The 20,857-nt window shown below is 59.0% G+C and overlaps 1 protein-coding gene across 1 annotated transcript; it reads right to left on the reverse strand.

The window, feature by feature from the left end:
* Positions 1-460: 460 nt before the first annotated feature.
* Positions 461-19,430, reverse strand: ZSWIM4 (zinc finger SWIM-type containing 4). The gene is made up of 14 exons (XM_058727799.1): positions 19,048-19,430; positions 16,862-17,063; positions 14,931-15,287; positions 14,156-14,304; positions 13,913-14,063; positions 12,877-13,044; positions 11,955-12,311; positions 9,611-9,748; positions 9,040-9,294; positions 8,347-8,482; positions 5,867-6,021; positions 4,460-4,623; positions 2,844-2,925; positions 461-2,439 (listed from the first exon to the last, which is right to left on the reverse strand). The coding sequence occupies exons 1-14, from the start codon at positions 19,210-19,212 to the stop codon at positions 1,580-1,582; spliced, it is 3,339 nt and encodes a 1,112-aa protein (XP_058583782.1). The 5' UTR covers positions 19,213-19,430; the 3' UTR covers positions 461-1,579.
* Between the last annotated feature and the right edge of the window lie 1,427 nt (positions 19,431-20,857).

Genomic DNA, 20,857 nt, shown 5'->3' on the forward strand with positions numbered 1-20,857 from the left:
ATCTGGGTCCCCGCTTTCAGCAACTTGGAGACAAGTACCTCCAACATTGGTGTCTGGAGGCAGGGCACCCCCTAGTGGCCATTCCCAGCAGTTCAAGGGCCATGCTGTCCGAGGTGGGCAGGGTCATTGGCTTCACCATGGTACTGATCAGGCTCTGCCTTTCCTTACGCTTTGGAACCCCGCTATTCCCGGAAATGATATTCTTCCCGACTCGTAGGGCCACTGTGACACGTGCTGTAACAGGTGACAGGTGTAAAGCTCTCCTCTTGGGGCTTGCCCAGCTCTCAGCCCTATTATCTACACTACTGTGAACGGACGAAACCAGCAAGCACTCCCATTCCACCCCTCGCTTGAAGTTGTGCCGGGAGCAGCCAAGGCTGGGTTCGGGGCGGGGGAGGGGGGTAGGGGACACACCTCAGTCTCAAAAGCTGTGTTATTAAAAAAAAAAAAAAAAAGGAAATACAATATACGGTTCAATAAATAGAAAAAAAGTTACAAAATGACATGATTTTGTCCTTAATTACAAGAGGAGAAAAGACAGAAGGGGTGATTGGGCTGGGACACTCTCCCTCTTCCTCCCTGGGCCAAGGTGGGAAAGGGAGACCCAAGAGAGTCAGCAGCTGAGATTGAGACACAAATAGAAAGGCTAAATGAAGGGAAATAGGGAAAGGGAGAGAGTAAGATGAGGGGAGGAGCAGGGACACAGAGCAGGAGAAAGAGAGAGCCAGAGTCGGAAATGCCAGGATGCCAACCTGTCTCCTTTCCAGATCTGGGGCGGGGAGTCCCTGGCTCTCCTGCGCTCATCTCCCCCCCCCCGCCCCCCCCCCAGGTTTGGAGGACAGTGTGAGCCTGGCTCAGTTCCTGAGTTGTATCCAGTGACTAGCAGGTAGGGGGAGGGACAGTAGTGACCCCTTGAGCCTGCCCTGGGACCTTGGCATCCTCGGGAATGGGAGTCCTGGCCGGAAGGGGGGTGAGGTATGTGGCTGAGGCCTGAGGCCTCTTCAAATCCTTCAGTGGGAATGAGCCATTGGTCCCAGCTGGGCAGCCTGGAGGAGGCCCTGGGATGCAGAATGGGGCCCCTGAGGCGGTGAGGGGAGGGTACAAAAGGAGATTTAGATGCCCTAACAGGAGTCCCCTGGCCACCCAGAGTGGGGTGTGGGGCGGTCTGCTACGCTGGCTTTAAGAGCCACTTTCTGGAACGTCCTGCCTCGAAGCTCCCACCCCCACCCCCAGTCCAAGCCAGGCCTGCCTGTCTGGGGAGGGAGAGCTTGCCTATTGCTTTTGGGGTGCCCAAGGCGGGGTCATACCAGCTGCCCAAGCACACACCCCCTTCCGGGCCCCTGGGTGGCGGTATGGCTTCTGATCCTCACGTCTCGCACTCACTTGCACACTTCTAGGCACGCGTGTGGCAGGAAGTCACCCCCCCAGCAGGCCTCCAGGGGATGGCAGGCAAGATCTCCTAGCTCCGGCCGGGCTCCTTCCCTGACTTAATACTGAAACGCCACGTGGGCCTCCAGTGCCGAGGCCCTGGACGGGGCGCTGGTGCCGCGGAGGCCGGGGTGAAGGGGGCCGCAGCCCCTCAACCGAAGCGCTCCCGCACCAACAGCATGAGCTTTTTCTTGCCCTTGTAGGTCTGTTTGAGGTTCTCCAGGAACTGGGCGAACTGCAGGTGCCCGTCAGGCGCCAACAGGAAGGTCTCACGGGCCTGGCCTAGGAACTCGATGAAGTCACCGTAGTGCCGCGGGCTGATGTGCGTGAGGCGCGAGTGGCTGGTGGCGATGTAGGCCGCCACCGCGGCGTCCAGGAGCTGGCAGAGCGGCGCCCGGTCAGCGCCCAGCGGTTTGGCGGCCCGACGGGCCCCCAGGGGCCCCAGGCCAGGTGCCGAGAGGGTCCAGCGGCGCAGGATGTCAGAGAGCATGGGGGCACAGTGGATGCTGCGGATGATGAGGGGGACGATGGCAGAGAGCTCATGGCGGCCCAGCGAGTGGCTGAGCGAGCAGGCCCAGAGCACATCGTTGACGGCGGGGTGGCTGTCCTGGTTGAAGGCGATGCTGAGCTGCGCCAGGGCCAGCGTGGCCAGCTTGTACGCCCGCAGTGGGAGGCCACGGTGCTCCATGTAGCGGGCCACGGTGAAGAGGTGGGCGTGGCCCAGACCGCCGGCCGCGGCGTCCAGCACGATCTGGTAGGCCGCCTCGAAGGCCGCGTGGTTCTTCTCGCACAGGGTGAGGGCGGGCAGGGCACAGTTCTGCGGGTCTTTCATGGCGCACTGCAAGGCCAGGGTGCGCGCACAGGCCCAGAGCTCCTCCCGCCGGGGCGGATCCAGCTGCAGCCGCGACAGCGTGGCGTGCGTGGTGCCTGTCACCGCCACGATGGTGGCAGCCTCCACTGGTGTGAATAAGGAGTACCAGTTCTGCATGATATTCATCAGGGCCTGGGGGCCTGGGGGGAGGCAAGAGGGCAAAGCTGGCCGGGAAGAAGGGCGGGGACTCCCAGGTGCGGGCACAGGTTTGCCCTGATGCGCCGTCCCCACCACCCAGGGCTGAAGACACAACCCCTCTGCCGCCACCCCAAGCCTGACGGAAGCCGCACCCCACCTTTCCAAAGGAGCGGGGAGCAGCGGGGCTGGGTGGGGAGAGGGCACGCTTTGGAGCCGCTGTCCCTTCTCCAAGCCACTTTAGCCTGGCCAGCTTCTGGGCCTCTGTCCAGCTCTGTCCCCCCACAACGCCCATCGCACCAGCCTGGCCCTGAGCTCGGGCTGGAGTCAGGGCAAAGGCCCGGCCTCTCTCTCATGCCTGCCTGCCGCCATAGGGAGACAGACGGCAGGTTCACTGGGGGACTCTCACCAATCTCTGTGGCACAGCTGACCAGCCAACGCACCATCTCCCTCCGCCTCCAGGTCATGGTGTTCAGGGTCATCCGCATCACCTGCAGCGTGGGAGGGGACAGGGAAGGGGATCAGGGATCCTGAGGGGCCCAGGAGACTCGGAAGTTAAGGGCTGAATCAGTGAGCCACACAATCTGGACATGTGGCCTGGCCTCCTGGGGCCTTGGTTTCCTCGTCTATAAAATGGGGATTAAAGGGGCGCCTGGGTGGCTCAGTCGGTGAAGTGTCCAACCGCAGCTCACGTCATGATCCCGCAGTTTGGGGTTCAAGCCCCGCGTGGGGCTCTGTGCTGAGAGCTTGGAGCCTGGAGCCTGCTTCGGATCCTGTGTCTCCTCCTCTCTCTGCCCCACCCCTGCTCATGCTGTCTCTCTCTCAAAAATTAAAATAACAAAAAACTAAAAAAATAAAATGGGGATTAAAAATAGTATCTACCGCACAGGGTTGTTCTGAAAGTGCGATTGCACAGTACTGGTTGCTTCAAAGCGCTCAGCCCAACGCCAGCCATGACTGTTACTGTTATTGTCGGTGTTATTCTGAGGCCCCACGGAGCCTACCCCAGACAACCAACCAACCTGCCCCTTCTCTCTAGAAAGTTCCATGCTCGTGTCAGATTTCCCCCTGGAGGCCCAAAGCACCTGCCCCACAAGTCCCACCTTCCCTGCTTGCCTCTCCCCCCCGGCTCCCTCCCCAAGTCCTGTCTGGGGGCTCTGCCTTCTGAAGGCTCCTAAACAGTGTGTCACCTCTCTAAGGGACCCCTCCCTGCTCTCACCTCCCACATACCCTCTGCCATGGCTCCACTCCCCCACAGGAGGTTGTTCTGTTCGGGGGCTAATCCCGCCTTCTGCAGCCCCCCTGCTTGCCAGTTCTGGGAAGGTCCCAACCCATCCTGCAAGCCTGCCCCCAACTGTTCCCTATCCTCCTATTTTACTTCGCAAGCACTCTGAGGCCCCGCCCCCTCCGGGTCCCACACCCTGCTTTTGACTCCTCACCTCCAAGCTGCACCCCTGCTGGCCTCTGACTTGCCGCAGCAGGACAGCCCTTGCCCGGGCGGCCCCTGGGGATGGCCCCAACTCGCAGGCCCGCCCTCGAAGATCTCAGACTCAGAGGTGGCTCCTCACCTTCAGGACCCTCCCCCGGGCCCCGCCCCCTCCGCGGTGACCTTTCCTTCCAGGCCGGTTCCCAGCAAGCCCCGCCCCCAAGCAGGCTCCTTATTGGCTCTGCTCCTTCAGCTTCAGCCCCGCCCACCCAGGGGCCCTAGCCTCAGGCACACCAGCCCCAGGCCCCACCCCAAGCCCAGCACCCTAGGCTCTGCTGCTTTTTGTGGCCCACCGGCTCACCTGCGGGACCCGGGACCCGCATCCTTGTCCTCAGTCACACCTCCAGAAGTGGACTGTCACCTTCAGACTCTGCCACAGAGTCCCTCACTCATAAGCCCACCCCAGCTGGTGACCATTCCCTCATCCCCAGACAGGGCTCCTCGCGGCCCCGCCCCCAGAGGTGTCGCTCACACGCAGGCGGGGCCTCAGGCAGCCTTCCCCTCCCCTCCCCCCCCCCCCCCCCCCGACTCCCGCCCACCTGCAGGCCCAGTTCCAGCGCAATGCCCAGCAGCGTGGTGTCCGGAGGCGCGCTGGCAGGGGTGGCCGTCTTGCAGGCGTCCTGGGCCAGCTTGAAAAGCAGGGCAGGCGAGTGGATGTTCTGCTGGATGGAGCCCAGCACCGCATGCAGCCACTTGGGGTCTCCTGGGGTGAGGGAAGGAGGAGGGCAGGGTCAGCACACCTGGCACCAGACCCTGCTGCCGCCTGACCTGTTCACACAGCTTCCTCCCCACTAGGTGCACCCGTGTGAGGAGGGAGAAGCACCCGGCAGTGGTTCCGCAGTGGTTCCGTAAAGATCCAGACCACTCTTGGTACTCCCTCACCCAGCGGGACAAAGCCACAAAAGGACCCCTAATTGTCAAGGGCATTGATTCTGGACCCAGAGCACCAGGGTCCCAATCCCTGCCTTGCCATTCACTAGCTGTGTGATGCTGAGCAAGGCACTCCACCTTTCTGTGCCTTGGCTGCCCCATCTGTAAAACGGGTTAAACTAACACTATGCTACCTGCCTCACGGGATGGGGAGCCCACACTTGAAAAGCTTTAACAGGGCAAGAGCTATAGAAATATGAGCTTCTATTGCTGTTATTGTCACCGGCCCTGATCCTATAATTCTGTCGCTCCACTTTCAGCCACACGGGCCTTCTCTGTTCCTCAAACATACCAGGCACAATCTAGCCTCAGAGCCTGTGAACTGGCTGTTCCCTCTGCCTGGAATGCTCTCCAGGCCTGGACTGCACCCTCCCCAGATTCATGGTGAAGCCCGGATCCCCAGGATGATGGTATCTGGGGGTGGGGACTTCCAGAGGCACTGGGTCCTGAGGGTAGGGCACCGTGATGGCATCAGTGTCCTCCTGAGAAGAGGAAGAACTTGGAGCTCTTTCTCTGCCAAGGGAAGACACAACAGGAAGGTGGCCGTCTGCAAGCCAGGAAGAGAGTCCTCACTGGGAACCGACCAGGCTGGCACCCTGATCTCGGACTTCCAGCCCCCAGAGCCGTGAGAAAATAAACGTCTGTTGTTTGCGCCCCCTGGTCTGTGGTTCTGTCATGGAGGCTCCAGGTGACTCGGACAGCAGATATCGGCCATAGCTCAGTCCTCTTGGCTTAAGCATTAGCCTGCTTTAGGCACTTCTGCCTCTCTTGCTTACTGAGTACCATAACTGTTTACCTTGCGCGTGGTCTGCCTGCCCCCACTAGAACGTAACATCACAGGGCACGGGATTCGGAACGGTGTTGTGTGTCCCTAGTACCCGGGGCACTGCCTGGGCCATCTAGGAAGTGCTCAAGGAAAACTGAAATCTGATGAAGGAGTAAAAGGGAGAGGGGAGGCATGACAGAAAGGAGGAAAGAGAAGGCAGAGGGGGACAGGGGGCAGCCGCTGTCCTCACCCTTGGCAGCTGTCAGCATGGCAGAAGCCAGCTCGCATTGGCGGGTCTCCAGGTGGCCAAGGATGAACCAGCGGGGGAAGCGGTTGCTCATGATGGAGTCCAGCGGGTTGGGGTGAGGTTCTCCGGCTGGAAACGCGGTCTCCAGTACAGGCAGCCTGGGGCAGGGGACGGGGAGGGGGAGAAGCGCAAGATGTTCACTAAAGTACTGCTGATACCCTTCACAGTTGATTAAATAAACGATACTCTATTCATATGCCAGGGCCAATAAAAATGTGAGGTTATTTGTGTCCTGATGCAGCCCCTGTTAGCCTTTCTGTCACCCCTACTCTGTTCCAGGTACCATTCCCCTCAATGTCCCTCAAATACAATGAAGCACAGTCCGACCTCAGGGCCTTTGCACATGCTGCTCCCTCTGCCTGGAACACTCTTCCCCAGACATCCTTATGGCTTCTTCCTCACCTCCCTCAAGTCTTTGCTCAAATATTTTTCAGTGGGCTCTTCCGTGACACCCCCCACCCCCGCACCGTGTGAACTTCCCACTCCCAACTTCTCCCAGGGCTTCTTTGCTATAGGTCACATCTGACACACAATATAGTTTACCTATATATTTTTTTTTAATTTTTTTTTCTGTTTTTATTTCATTTTTGAGAGAGAGAGGCAGAGTGCAAGTAGGGGAGAGGTAGAGAGAGAGGGAGACACAGCATCTGAAACAGGCTCCAGGCTCCGAGCTGTCGGCACAGAACCTGATGCGGGGCTTGAACTCACGGACTGTGAGATCATGACCTGAGCCGTCAGGATAAGTCAGACACTTAACCGACTGAGCCACCCAGGTGCCCCTACCTATATATTTTTTTAATTTTAAAGTTTATTTGTTTTGAGAGAGAGAGAATTCCAAGCAGGCTTCATGCTGTCAGGGCAGAGCCCAACACGGGGCCTGATCTCACAAATGGGGAGATCATGATCTGAGCTGAAATCAGGAGTCGGACGCTTAAATCGACTGAGCCACCCGGGCCCCCCTATTAATTTCTTGATTGTCTCTCCTGCCCTAAAACCTCAGCTCCATGAAGGCGGGCATTTGTGACTATTTTATTCACTGCTGCATATCCAGCAGCCAGAACAATGCTGAGCACACAAATGTTTGGGGGAGGACTTTACGTGCCCGCTACGGCATATTGTTAACTGGCTCGCTCTCTATAGATGTAGTTTATATTTAGAAAGTTCTTCTAAGTTGTCAGATGGGATCAACAGCACGGAAGAGGAGTCAAGACTATTCTGGTTTCAAATATTACTGAAGTTTCCTCAACATGTGACTCTGGACACACTTTAAGTGTGTGTACGTGTAAAACGGGGGTCAACATACTTACTTCTCTAGGTTGTTAAGATTACACGAGGTAATGTGAGCCGTGGATTTGGACCAGGGACCGGCACCGTTTCTTTGCACGAGTCTGGACAGCCGGTATTTTTGGCTGTGCAGGCCATTTGGTCCCTGTCCCAACAACTCTGCCACTGCCATGTAAATTAGCCACAGACGATACATAAATGAATGGGCGTGGCTGCATGCCAATAAAACTTTACTGCTGGACACTGAAACCTGAGTTTCATATACTTTCCATGGGTCGCAGAATATTCTTTTATTTTCAAACACTTAAAAATGTAAAAACCATTCTCGTCTCCTGGGTTGTACAGGAACAGGTGGCAGGCTGAATCTGGCCCGTGGGCTGTTAATTTGCTGGGTCCTGCTTAGATATCCACAGCTCTTCAGAGATGATTCTTTCCAAATATTCTGGAAAGATGCACCCTAAATGGGATCGTCTGAGATTGGGGACAGACTGCACTTTATTTGTTGGGCATGGCTTAGTACACAGAGGACCTCTAAAAATTCCGCTGGGGCTCCCGGGTGGCTCAGTCAGTTGTGTCCAACTCTGGATTTTGGCTCAGGTCGTGAAATCAAGCCCCATGTCAGGCTCTGTGCTGAGCGTGGAGCCTGCCTGAAATCCACCCCACCCCCACCCCCTCTCTCTCTCCCTCACCCTCCCTCTGCCCTCCCCTGCGGGCACTTTTTCTCTAAAAGAAAAAAAAAAAAGTTGCAGGTGCAAGAAAGAGATACAGGATGCATCATGGGTGTAAAAGGAAGACCAACTTTCAATTTCCAGACCATGGGTTTGCCGAAATCTTGATTCTTGTGGGTTAGATAAGAAAGTGGTGACACGGCTTGCCTCGGAAGAGATCTGGGTAGGTTGGGACAAAAATGTCTAGAAAAGGACTCTGAATTCTGTGCCGTGTGGATATCTCTCAAATTCAAGATCATAACACCCATGCATATTTAATAATCAAAAGCACAGGGCAACCGGGCTGCCAGCGTGAGGGAGACGGAATTAAGCAGGCTGTGAGTTCAGGCGGGAAGACGGGGCTCCAAGGGCGCCTCTCACCCTCCAGTCCGGCCCGGTCCCCTGGGCCAGTCCCCAGCTGCCCCTTCTCACCTCATGGCTCGCAGCGCGAGGCGGTAGGCCAGGTCAGGGTCGTGGGGCAGCAGCGCGGTGAACAGGTAGCGGGCACAGGTGTGCATGGGCACGCTCTCCCGGAAGAGCACCTCTCCGAAGCCACTGAAGGGACCGGCTGCAGGGGCATGCCGAGCTCAGCCCCCACGTGAGGGCTCGTCTCCACCCCTCCCCAGGCTCTGAGTAGGGGGTAGGCTGGCCCCAGGACAGAGGGGCAGGGGTTGGGGGTTAAAGAGGTCGCGGAGATGGGGGTGCAGGGCCGAGTCAGAAAAGCGCAGGAGAATCCGAAGAGGAGACCCGGCCTCCCCCTTGGTAGGAGGCAGGACTCAGATACGAGACGGGGCTGCACCCGCTCCAGGGGCGGGTGGGGGCCTCAGAAGGCAGGGCCACGGGCAGAGCCAGTGAAGTCCAGCTGGGCATCAGGGACCAGGCTCCTCGACTCCAAGGTGGGAGAGAGGGGCAGCGCCTCAGAGGCCACAGCGGCTACTGGCTGCCGGAACTTTCTCGGGAGCAGGGCTAAGGGCCGGGTCTCACCTTTTAGGCGCTGCCTGCCGAGCTCGGAGCGGAGCGAACTATGAGGGCCGAGAGCCGGGTCTCGAGATCCGGCAGCAACCGACCACCGCAGGTCGGGGGCGGGACCCCGCCTTCAGGAGCGGGCTGGGGGCGGGGCCTCACCTTCCAGCAGCAGCCCGGCCTGTCTGCGCAGCACCTGCACCAGCCGCTCGTCCAGCTCCACCTCCTCCAGCAGGGCCAACAGCTGCTCCTCGCTGCGCACCACCTTGTCTTGGGCGTACAACCCCTCGGGCAGGGCCCGCTGCTGCCCCAGGCCCAGCAGTGCCACCTCGAGGGCCAGCGCCAGGTAGGACTCCCCAGGGCTCCCGGGCACCGGCACGTGCTGGTAGGCCACCTTCCGCTTCTCGGGGCCCGAGTCTGTGGGACACGGGTTTCGGGCTTCAGGACCCGCTTCCTGGGACCCCAGCGGCTCTTCACCTCAAGCGGGGGGCCTGGGGGCTTAGGTTTAGGGGGAACCCAGCGGCTCCCAGCTCTAACCAGACACTTCCTACCAGCAGACACGTAGGTCTACGGTGGCCTCGCGGTCAGGAGAAGCGGAGTCTACGGGCGGCTGGCACCGGTTAGGGGGTGTGGCCAAGGATAAGGGTGCGGCCCCACTTTCTTTTCTCGGGGTGCTGGGCCGGGGAGGGTGGGGGGATGCCCCTCTTCCTCCCAGGGGCCCCAGTGTAGGCACCTGGGTAAAGGGCGAGGGTTTCCTCCTCCAGGCGACAGGCCTCCAGGAGCGCCCTGCAGAGGCAGCCAATAGGGTCCAGGGGGTGGCCCACCCAGCCTTCCGTGTTGGTGATGCACGTGTTCCCTTTCTGCAGCAGCTCTGCAGGCAGTATGGGGGGGCTCAGTGCCTGCCCCTCCACAAGCCTAGTGTGTGTGTGTGTGGGGGGGGGGGGTCTGCCCTTGAACCCCTAGCCCGGCCTCCCAGCGCCGGCCCACTGCCCACCCACCGGCAGCCATCTTCTCTGCCCCCTGAGCTCTGTAGCAGCCCTCGCCTCCACAGCCTTGGCCTCCTGTCCCACAGCCAGACCTAGGCCTGGCGGGTCACAGGATGAAAACTGGGTGCTTTCTGAAACACCTAACCGGTGCCATTCTCCTCTTCTTAATCCCTCCCATCATTTTCATCTCGCCCAGCTGTCCCGACCCCACGTGGCCACCTGCCCCATCCGAAAGCCCATTCTCCGATCTCCTCCCACTCCTGCCTCTGGGATCCTGCCCATGTTGTTCTTCTACCTGAAACGCTGTCCCTCCCTCCTGTTCCCCTGGAAAACCACAATACATCCCTAAGATGTACAGCTCTCGGTGGTTCTGCGGCAGGGCGGGGTTTCTCTGTGCCTCTAGGCCAGGCCAGAACTCTGCCAGGGTCCCAGATCCCCCAGGTTCCCGTTATACCCTGGGCTCAATTTCCTGATAAGTTGCCCTCCTGCCTCCCCATAACCCAGTCCACAAATATGTTCTTTTTTTGGCCCATACACTGTGGCTTTTTTTGGTCCCCCTAATACGAATTTGAACTTGGTGCCCATGTTTAAAAAATTCAGTAAATGGGAGCACGTGGGTGGCTCAGTTGGTTAAGCGTCCAAATTCGACTCAGGTCATGATCTCACTGTTGGTGAGTTTGAGTCCTGCACCAGGGTCAGCGTGGAACCTGCTTCGGATTCTCTCTCTTCGCCTCCCTCCCACCCCCCACCCCCCGCCACTCACTGTCTCCATCCCCCAAATGAATAAACTTAAAAAAAAAAAAAAATCAGGGGTGCCCAAGTGGCTCAGTCCATTAAGCAATCGACTTTGGCTCAGGTCGTAATCTTGCGGTTTGTGAGTTTGAGCCCCGCGTCGGGCTCTGTGCTGACAGCTCAGAGCCCGGAGGCTGCTTCGGATTCTGTGTCTCCCTCTCTCTCTGCCCCTCCCCTGCTCACGCGCTATCTCTCTGTCTCTCAATAACAAATAAACATTAAAAAAAAAAAAATCATGGGGCGCCTGGGTGGCGCAGTCGGTTAAGCGTCCGACTTCAGCCAGGTCACGATCTCGCGGTCCGTGAGTTCGAGCCCCGCGTCGGGCTCTGGGCCGATGGCTCGGAGCCTGGAGCCTGTTTCCGATTCTGTGTCTCCCTCTCTCTCTGCCCCTCCCCCGTTCATGCTCTGTCTCTCTCTGTCCCAAAAATAAATAAAAAACGTTGGAAAAAAAAAAAAAATCAGTAAATTTGCACATCATACAATCCAGATTTCTGGCCTGTCTTGAAAATCTGGGCACGCTAGGTCCACGTTTCTGAAAGACTTGTGGCTGGTGCACCCATCCTGTTCCACGGGAGCTGGAAGCTTAGAAACTACAAGTCCCATGGGGCGCCTGGGTGGCGCAGTCGGTTAAGCGTCCGACTTCAGCCAGGTCACGATCTCGTGGTCCGTGAGTTCGAGCCCCGCGTCAGGCTCTGGGCTGATGGCTCGGAGCCTGGAGCCTGTTTCCGATTCTGTGTCTCCCTCTCTCTCTGCCCCTCCCCCGTTCATGCTCTGTCTCTCTCTGTCCCAAAAATAAATAAAAAACGTTGAAAAAAAAAAATTAAAAAAAAAAAAAAAAAGAAAGAAACTACAAGTCCCAGGCTCCTTTGCGTGAGGTGCAGAGGCTGGGAAAGGATGAGGCTCTTCTGCAGCCTCCATGAGCAGGTGTGTGACTGTGCAGGGCACAGACACAAGGGCTTGCCAGAAGGTTCCGAGTGTCCTCCTGGACGCAGCCCACAGTGCAGCCACAGGCTGCTGAGCTCAATGTCAGCAGTTTGCTGTAATCCCTGTACTTCGGAAGTTCAGGTTCTTGAGCCTAAGCAGTGGTATCCCTGACTCTTAATGCTGCAGCCCTTCCAGTAGTTTTGTGAGGCCTCAATCCCCTGTATTAAATTCTTTTCGGTTCCCGACACCTTTGACTGATCTGGCTTTCCCGGTGGGACCCCGAGCAGTACCCACAGATGTCAGGGTTGCCACAGTGCCCAGCAGTCGGCATTTGTGTCTAGAGCCCCAGGGTAGTATGACAGTCGTGGCACCCACCTTTTTTCTGCTGCTTGTAGCTTTCAAGCTGATGCCGTCGCTGCAGCCGGAGTGAGTTGACTATGGCCCCTGCCAGCCGCAGGGCCTGACGGGGGTATCCATGGGCACGCAGGGTGTCCACACGGGCGCAAGCGGTGGGGAAGGGCTCACCCAGCCACAGTGGGCGGCCCTGGGGGTCAAAGGTTGGCTTTTCACCGCCCATGGTGCCTGTGAGGCTGGGGCCGTAGGCGTCGCTGGCCAGGATCCTCTGCAGGTGAGTGTCGCTCCAGTGCAGCGACCCAGCCTGCAGGGCGCGGCCGAAGACGGTGTGGCGGGAACCTCTAGCCCCCACCTCCTCTTCCTCCTCCTCCTCTGGGCCTGCGGGAGAGGCGCCCAACATGGCCTGGTAAGGGGGCCTAGCACTCGGGGCTGAGGCCAGCTCCCCTGACTGGGTGCCAGCTGGGGACTAGACTCTGGGCTCAGTGATGGCTCTGTTGGAGGAGCTGTTATAGCCCTTCATGCCAATGGACAATGGAGGTGGAATAACTGTCCATTGGTCTCTCTGTCCGTCCTGCCCCTTCCCTGGACTCCATTCCTTTCTCTCTCCATCTCTACCCCCACCCCCATTCCTCACTTTCTCCTCTCTCTCTTCCTCCGTTCCTCCATCTTGACTCTACCTGTCTCTCTCTTCTCAATAGCTTTTTCCTTTTCTCTCTGTCCCCCCACCCCTGCCTCCATGGCCAGGAGAGCAGCCCAGAACTATAAGCGCCTTAAACATTTCACTTCCTGTGACTCAGGCTGCCTGCCGCCCCTGCCTGGGCACTCCCTCCCTCCTGCTGGCAGGGGCTGGGGGCCCCTCTGCTCTCCCCCAGAGCACCGTGATGGGGAGACTGGGCACCAGGCCAGCTTTTTGCAGGGGGAATGGCAGGGACCCCTCTCCTACCTCGGCTGAGGGCCATGGTGGGCTGCAGGCTGGGCTCGTCAAAAGAGTAGTTGCCCTCTTCCAGCGGGCACACGTCCAGCTTGTCCCACTTGCCAAGCAGCTGCAGCCAGCTCACTCGCTCCTCTGTTCTGCAGTGGGGGCTCAGGACGACACACACCCACAGGGCCCCTGGGGAGGGAGGGCGGGTGGTCAGTGTGGGCACGACGCAGGCTCAGCATTCATGACAATAGGAACGGGCACACACCTGTGGAGTGCCTAGTGCGTGCCGGGCACTGGTCTCTGCTGACCCCTCATCTCCAGCCTCTGAGAGGTTGCAACTGATGGTCTTTTCACCTTACCGCCCAGAGAGGTAAAAGCAGTTGCTCAAGGTCACACAGCTGGGAAGTCGGGACTGGAACCCAGACTCTTCCTCTTCTGTTTTTTTTTTTTTTTTTTTTTTCCCCTATAGCACTTATCACCATCTGTTTACAGGGGTCAGCAAACTACTGCCCGTGGATAAAATCGAACCCGCCCCCTGGTCTGAACGGCCCGCGAGCTACGATTGACTTCTATGTTTTCAAATGGTGAGGGAAAAATAAATCAGAAGATTTTGGGACCTGTGAAAATTACGTGAAATTCACATAAATAGCCGCTGTAAACAAAACTGTATTGGGACGTTGCCACGCCCATCTGGTGATATGTCAGGGGCTACTTTTCCACGACAATGGTCAAAACTGAAGCTGTGACAGAGACCAGTGGCCCACAAAGCCAAAGCCAGACAGTCGCCCTTATGGAAAAGGTGTGGTCAGAGGGGTTGGTAGTATTTGATAGGATCTTATAGTGTTCAGTGTCAGCTCCAAGAGGGCAGGTATTTAATCTTTGTTTTCTGCTGCAGCCCCAGCACCCGGTACAGTGCCTCTTACATCAGAGGGGCAAATGAGCAGAGACAGGATTCAGGGGCCAGACCCTAATGTCAGGGTGGGCAAGACCTGGCTGCCAGGGCCGCCGCGGGAGCGGGAGCCCCGGGTCCAGTGCGCCGCCTCGGAATAGGCCTTACCCAGCTCGTCCCAAAGCTGCCGGCACTTGTCGGTCATGCCAGCGCCCTGCTGCCGCCACAGGGCCAGGCGCGGGTCCTGCAGGAACTGCTCAGTCATGAGGATCAGCATGCGCGCCCCGTTGGAGTCCCGCATGCGCAGCATCTCCCGCACCTGTGCCGGGGATGGGGGTGGGGCGGGGTGGTGAGGAGGGGGCGGGGCGCCGGCACCTCCCAGTCCCCGGCCTCGCCGCGCCTGCGCAGCACCTTGCAGAACATGGAGCGCAGCTGCTGGCTGGCGCCGTAGTAGCCGCCGTTGGATAGCAGCTGCTTCACCTGCTCCTGGATCTGCTCCTCGTCCAGGTGCCAGCAGTTGGCATCCTCGATGCCTGCGCCCGCTGTGGGGTCTGGGGCACCTGCGGGGACGGAGGAAAAGTGAGGCCGGGGTTTCCAATCTTCCACCAGCTCCCATCTGTCCACCACCCTCGGTCTACCTTGATCCTAATCAAAGCCCATCCCCCCTCACCGATGCGGTCAATACCACCCACTCCCCATTCACCCACCATCCTACATGATCATTCGCTCACCCAACACCCCACCATTCCCAACGGCCCAGCCATCTCCCTAGCGTCCATCCTACGCCACCCTCTCCCAGCCCCCTGTAGCTCCAAACCCTCCCGGAGCTCACAACGCCTCCTGGTCTGTCTCCCACCCGACACCCACCCACGTCCACATACCCTTCATGCCCTCCACCTACCCACACGCAGGCCTGCTCCTGTGATCTTGGCGCACCCCCACCCGGGGGCTGAATCTCCCGGTTGGCTGATTTCCAACCATTCACTCATCTGCCCGGGGCCAGGTCAGACCCAGGATCTGCACTTAACTAGGTGTGTGACCTTGACTTCAGGCCATGGCGCTCTCCTCACCCCGACTCAAGGATCCAGGGGACCTAAGGATTCCATGGCAAATGCCTGCCTCGAGGCCACCGAGGTGGCTGCAAGCTGAGGCCGAGCCGCCCCATCAGGCCCCCGGGTGCCCTCACCGTGCACCAGGTTGATCTCGGAGCCCAGCAGGAGGATCTCATCAGCCAGGCGCTGGGCAGTGGGCAGCACCTCGGTGTGGTGGGCGCTGATGAGGTACTGCACGAACTTCTGCAGCTGGTCTCGGTTCATCTGGGACAGCGTCTCAGAGATGGGCAGCCGCAGCTCCACCTGGCGGGCGTGCCGAATTCGGTAGAGCGACAGGGCCACCACGTGGGCGCAGTAGAAGAGGTCCCGGTTGTCGCAGCCGCAGCTCACTGATGTGATCTTGCAGCGGTCAAAGCTGATGGAGACGCGGTAGAGGCGCTCGGGCTCTCCGGGGCCCCCCGGCTCCCGGATGTTTCCGCTCAGGTGGAACCCTAAGACCAAAGCCAAACCAGCCGCCCGCTGTGTCACCCGGGAGACAGGGGTGCTGTCCATGGTGCAAGGCAAGACCCGGATGCAAATCCCCGCGGAGTGACCTAGAGCAAGCCACTTAACCTCTCTGTGCCTGGCTTCCTCATCTGTCAAATGGGAATGAATAGTGACATCTTCCTCATGCCTTTGTGATGAGGATGGAACGAGCTAATGCTTGGTAAATGCTTAGAACACTCACTGTAGGTATATAGTAAGTCCTAAATAAATGCTGGCTCCTGTTCTAATTCTGAAGAATATTATAATGATGACGTTGAAGGCGGTTTTCTCGGCCCTTGGGTTACCGTGGATACAGCCTGGGCTCCGGGGGCCCTGTAACTTCCTGGGAAGATGACAGAGGCCTATGACACTTGGGGGTGAGGGGCTGATGTGGCAGGCGAGGGGCCAGGTCATCCCATCAACCCCCTGCCCCTCCCTGGCCCCTGGGGAGCCCAGATGCCAGGCTTATCCAACTGGTTGGGCAGCTCAGGCCCCAGCCGGCCCTGGCTGCGTCACGCAGAGAGACAGTGGCACAGAAACAGTGGCTTCCTCATACCGGCTGAAGATGGCCAAGCCTGGGGTGGGCTGGGCCATGTCCGGGCAAGGGGGCCTCCAGGCTGGCAGGGTTCAGGGAGGACCGTCTTGGCCAAGCCCCTGCCTCCAGTTAGGAGAAGCGGCGCTTCCGCATGAGAGGTGTAGCTTTCCAGGGCTTACCCGCTTTCTGGCTCGACCTCTACTTGTCCGCTCCTGAGCCCCGCTGCCTGAGGCCTAAGACCACCCCTCACAGCTGATCTCAAGCTTCTACTCTAGGCCCCCACCTAAGCCTCGTTGCCTTAGGTCTGAGACCGCCAGACCTCTGGTGAGAGCTCCCCCGAGTCCCTCTGCCTGAGGTCCAAGACTCCTCACCTCTGCCTCTAGATCTTTGCCTGCAACCCTCACCTGGCCCCTGTGTCCTGAGGTCTAGGATCATTCTTACCTTTGGCTCTAGACCTTGGCCCTAAAGCATCACCAGGTCCCTCTGCCTGAGGTCTGAAACGTCCCCTCCTTCTTGTTTACAATTGCTCCTTGACGCCTGCCTCAGGAGCGTCCTGGCTGAGGACCCCAGGACCACCTTTGCCTTTAGCTCAGAATCCCGTACCCACCCCCAAGTGGACTCAAAGCCTGAGGTCTAGGGCTTTTCATCACTCTGTCTCCACCTCTACCCCGATCCCCATAGTGGCCCTCCACCTGGGATCTAGAAATAGCCTCAGCCCTCAGCCCTTAGCTGGTCCTTGCTGCCTAAGTTCTGGGACCTTCCTTCCCCTGCTTTCTAGTTCACCATCCTTCCTCCCTGCCGCATCTAAGCCCACTGCCTGAGGTCCAGGCAGATCTCTGATCCTTAGCTCACAATTTCTTGCATAATCCTTCCCGGGCATGGTAGCCAGACATCTGGAACCTCCCCTCGCCCTGGCCCAGGCCTCCCTCCACTCCCTCCTCCTCCTCCTCCGCGCCTGCTCTGGACCTCCTGGCCTCCCCGGCAGGGGTGGGGGCCAGCACTCACCCACTTGCAGCACTCGGTCTACGGCCCCGCTCTGCAGCAGGTGCAGCCCGCGGGTGAAGGGCACCCGGGCATCATGCTCGCCCTCTGGGGGCTGGTAGCCCAGCGACGAGTACATACATATCTCCCGCTCGCTGCGTGGGAATGACCAGAACACAATGCGCTTCTGGACCGGCTCTGGCACCCGGGAGAACCGCTCCTCAACCTGCGGGAAGGGCCGGTGGGTTAGAAACCCCGGCTCGAACCCTGGCTTTTGCCGCTTAGGAGTATGACTTTGGGCAAGTCACTTTGCCTCTCTGTGCTTGTTTTTTCAAACGTGATGTGGGGATGTTAACAGCACTGCCCTCCTGAGTATCACGAGGATTAAATATTCATTTACATATGTAAATACGTTTACAATTACTCCTGGCCTGTACTTAGTGTTCCAGAACTTTCTGCGACCTCCCTCCTGGATTCCAGGTCCGGGGGTCCTGCTGTAACATAGACCCACCTCCAAGGCTTCGAAGGGGCAAGAGAAAGGGAGACAAAAGTGATAAGAATAGTGATCGGGTCTCCATTTTCTCAGCCTACACTGTACTAAATGCTTTATGTATGTGATTTCCCATAATTTCCATAGCAACATCTCAAGTGAGACTAGTTATCACCCCATTTTGCAGCCTGGAGACTCTGAGGCTCAGAAGTGGGGTGAATTCACTTGTTCAGTCTCACAGCTGGCAAGCTCCAGCTACCAAGACAGACTCTGTTCTCAGTTTCCAACGGCCCACAGGAAGGGAGGGGTGTCCTCGTCACCCCGTGGGCTCTGGGCAGTGAACCAAGCCGATTGAGCCTGCGTTCCAATCTGGGCTTGCTAACTCACGGGCTTTGTGACCTTGCGCACGTTTCTCAACCTCTCTGTGCTCCAGTTTCCTCAAAGTGGGAGGGAGAACGACAAATCCCAGAGGGCTGCAGAGGATTCCATGAGCGAGAGTTTTCCTAGCACCAGGCCTGACCAGGGCAGGTACGTGGGAGACCCAGAGATGGTTTAGGATTGTGAGGGGTGGCAACCTCCCAGAGCCCCCAGTCCTGGGTTTCTGGGGGAAGTGGGTGGGCCAGTGACTGGCTGAGGCCTTGGGGATGGTTTGGCAGATGACTAAGGAGGGATTTTTCCAGGCCGTGAATCAGAGCCTGCCCCATCCCCACTTGGCGGCCCAGACTCATCAGTCCCGCAGACTTCCTAACTCTGGAGATGCCAGGGAGCAAAGAACACCCCTCAAAGCCAGACAGAGGACAGAACCTATGGGGGCTGCAGAAGGCTTGGTCAGACCCAGGCCACACCTCCACTCTCCAGAGGCCCACTCTGAGGCTGGAAAAGGGGACTCTAACCTCCCCAGCCCTGGGGCATCATGGCAGAGCCCTCAGAAACTACAGAGGTAGGGTTCCAGTGCACCTGTCCAGGTACTGTGACCCAGGCCTCGCCCTGCTGCTGATCCCCTGGAAGGACTGGGATGGCTGGGGGGTGGGGGGTAGGGGCGGGGGCAGAGGGAGGGCGAGCACTGGGGAAATAGGGGGATGTGGGAGGGTACCCTCACCCTGGAGGGATTGGGCAGCCCCAAGTGGGAGGTGGTCTCAGAGGGAGGGGGGGCAGGACCCCGGGGAAGGAGCTGGAGGAGGAGGGGGGTTCCCCAGGAGACAGGTGGGTTCTGGAGGCACGGATCAGAGACAGAAAGGAGTATCTCGAGGCTGGGATGTGTAGAAATGGGGGGGGGGGAGGTTCTACTGGGGGTGTGGGGCAGCGATCTGGGGTGTCCAAGTGGGGGCGGCTTACAGGAGTTGGAAAGAGGAGTGAGGATTGAATGGGGTGCTGAGGATGAGGTGGGAAGAGAGGGACTACGGGGCAGGAGGAGAAGGAGAAGGAAGTGTCCTGAGCTGGGATCTAGGGCGCTGAGGGCATCTCTGTTCTTGTGGGCTGGAGGGCAGGGATGGCAAAAGGAATGGGGGCGGGTCACAGGGCTTGAAGAAGTGAAATGGGAGGATGAGGGGGTGTTTCGGGGCGGACTAAAGGATCCTGAAGGGGATCTCTCTCTGGGAGTGTCTAATGTGGGGGCAGGTCCGAGGCTGGGGGTTGGGCAAGGGGAGGAGAAGGCAAGTCGGAGAAGGGGCTGGGGGTGCGTCCCTTCCCCCCTCCACCCCCCACCCCCCGCCCCCGTCACCTGCTCGAAGGCCCAGCTCTCGGCTACTCGCTTGGCGCTGAGGTCCAGCAGCGCCTCGGGCCGGCCCCGGCCGCGCACGGCCCCGGCCCCGGCCCCGGCCCCGGCATCGCGCTCCTCAGGTCCCACGGGGCAGCCCCGGCTCCGCTTGGCCGCAGGGGGGTCCATCGGCCGGACCGGGGCCGGGGCGGGGCCTGTTGGGGGGTCGGTCCGATGCCCGCTTTGCTTCGCCGGATCCCGCGCCCCCTACCCGCCTTCCAGTTCGTCTTCTGCGCTCGGCCGCCCCGGGACCCCAGCCGCACCCACCCCCGCCCCGCGCCGGGCTGGCCGGGTGATGCGGCCCCTTTAAGACTCTTCACAACAATGAAGCTGCCTCAGTCGCCGCTTTATCCTCCGCCGTCGTCCCGCCCCCGCCGCCCGTCCCCATTGGCCCCCCCCTCGGCCTCCGAGGCCCTCCTCCACCATTGGCTGCACCTCCAGACCCGTCCCTAAATTCTCGCTGTTCATTCGTTGGATGTGCCGCCTGTCTTTTGGGGGAAGCCCAATCAGAGAGCTCATCGGGCTGCGCTGTCAATCATGGGGCACCTGCGGCCAATCACAGTAGGAGGACCCCCGTGGCGCAGGCCGTACGCGAAGTTTCGGGGCGGGTCCTGGGTTCATTCACAACATTCCTCTCCCGCCCCCCTCCGGCTGGACAGCGCGCCCCGGGCAGCTGGGGCTGCGCCCACACACGGCTTTGTTTACTGAGGGTCGCTTCCGGGCTCCGCAAGGGGACAATCAACAAGGCTCGGCCAGGGAGCGAGACTGAGCGGCGGGATTCCAGGGCAGCAGCTCGGCCCCTCCTCCCTCTGGGCTGTGTGATGCGAGAAACTCTCTCAGCGTCTCTGGGCGCGGAGTCAAGTTTTGATGTTTTGGGGGATGGCGGGGCGGGCGGGGGGCGGGGAGGATCACAGTCTCCTTGTAGAGCTCATGGGGGCTGCAGACCTCCTCTCTAGAAACAGAGCTCGACTCAAGCCCTAAGAGAGGAACCCCTAATCCATTCTATGCCCTGAACATTACGTTGAGTCATAGGCAGTTGCTGATTTTCGACCGGTTTTGACCAACTAAAATGGCAATTTCGTAAGATTTAACTAATACTTGTCGAATCCGATCACCTCTAATTGTTTTTCCGACCCATTTTGTCCTGGACACCGTCTCTCGCCCGGAAGCCGCCCTTGGTCTTGATCGCCGGCCCCGCCCCCACGGCCCACGCCATCCTTCCTTTCCCCTGTCCTTAGAAAACCCGACGTTTCCCCTTCGGCACGCTTTTCGCCATTATCATTACATTTCTGCATGTGTTTTAGCAGCTGTTTAGTTTCTGACTCTTTCCTCTCCACCGAGACCCCCGGGGGCGGTCGTTTGGATAATCGGTGCACTGCTACACCGCAAGCACCCGAACAAGCAGCCGGCATACAGCAGTCAACCCGTAACCTACCGACTGAGCCAACTCAAACTCTGTTCCCGTTCCGCTGAAATGTCTACAAAGCAGGAAACACCGAAGCTGGCCCTTAAGTGGCCCGATTGCTGTCCCCAGTCTCCCCACCCCATATGGAAACTGGCTTTTTCCTTCCAGGAATTTCCAGCTGCACTTTCTGGCCGATGCCCAACCCACCATTCAGTAAACTCCCTCCGACCTGTGCTGTCCAGTAGGGTCACCACTGGCCACAAGTGACCTTTGAGCCCTTGAAATGGGGCCGGGCGGAATTGAGGTGTGCTGTAAATGTAACAAGATGGATTTCAAGGACTTAGTAGGAGGGCCACCTGGGTGGCTCAG

This window comes from Neofelis nebulosa, chromosome 4 (assembly GCF_028018385.1).
Source record: "Neofelis nebulosa isolate mNeoNeb1 chromosome 4, mNeoNeb1.pri, whole genome shotgun sequence".
Taxonomy (NCBI): domain Eukaryota; kingdom Metazoa; phylum Chordata; class Mammalia; order Carnivora; family Felidae; genus Neofelis; species Neofelis nebulosa.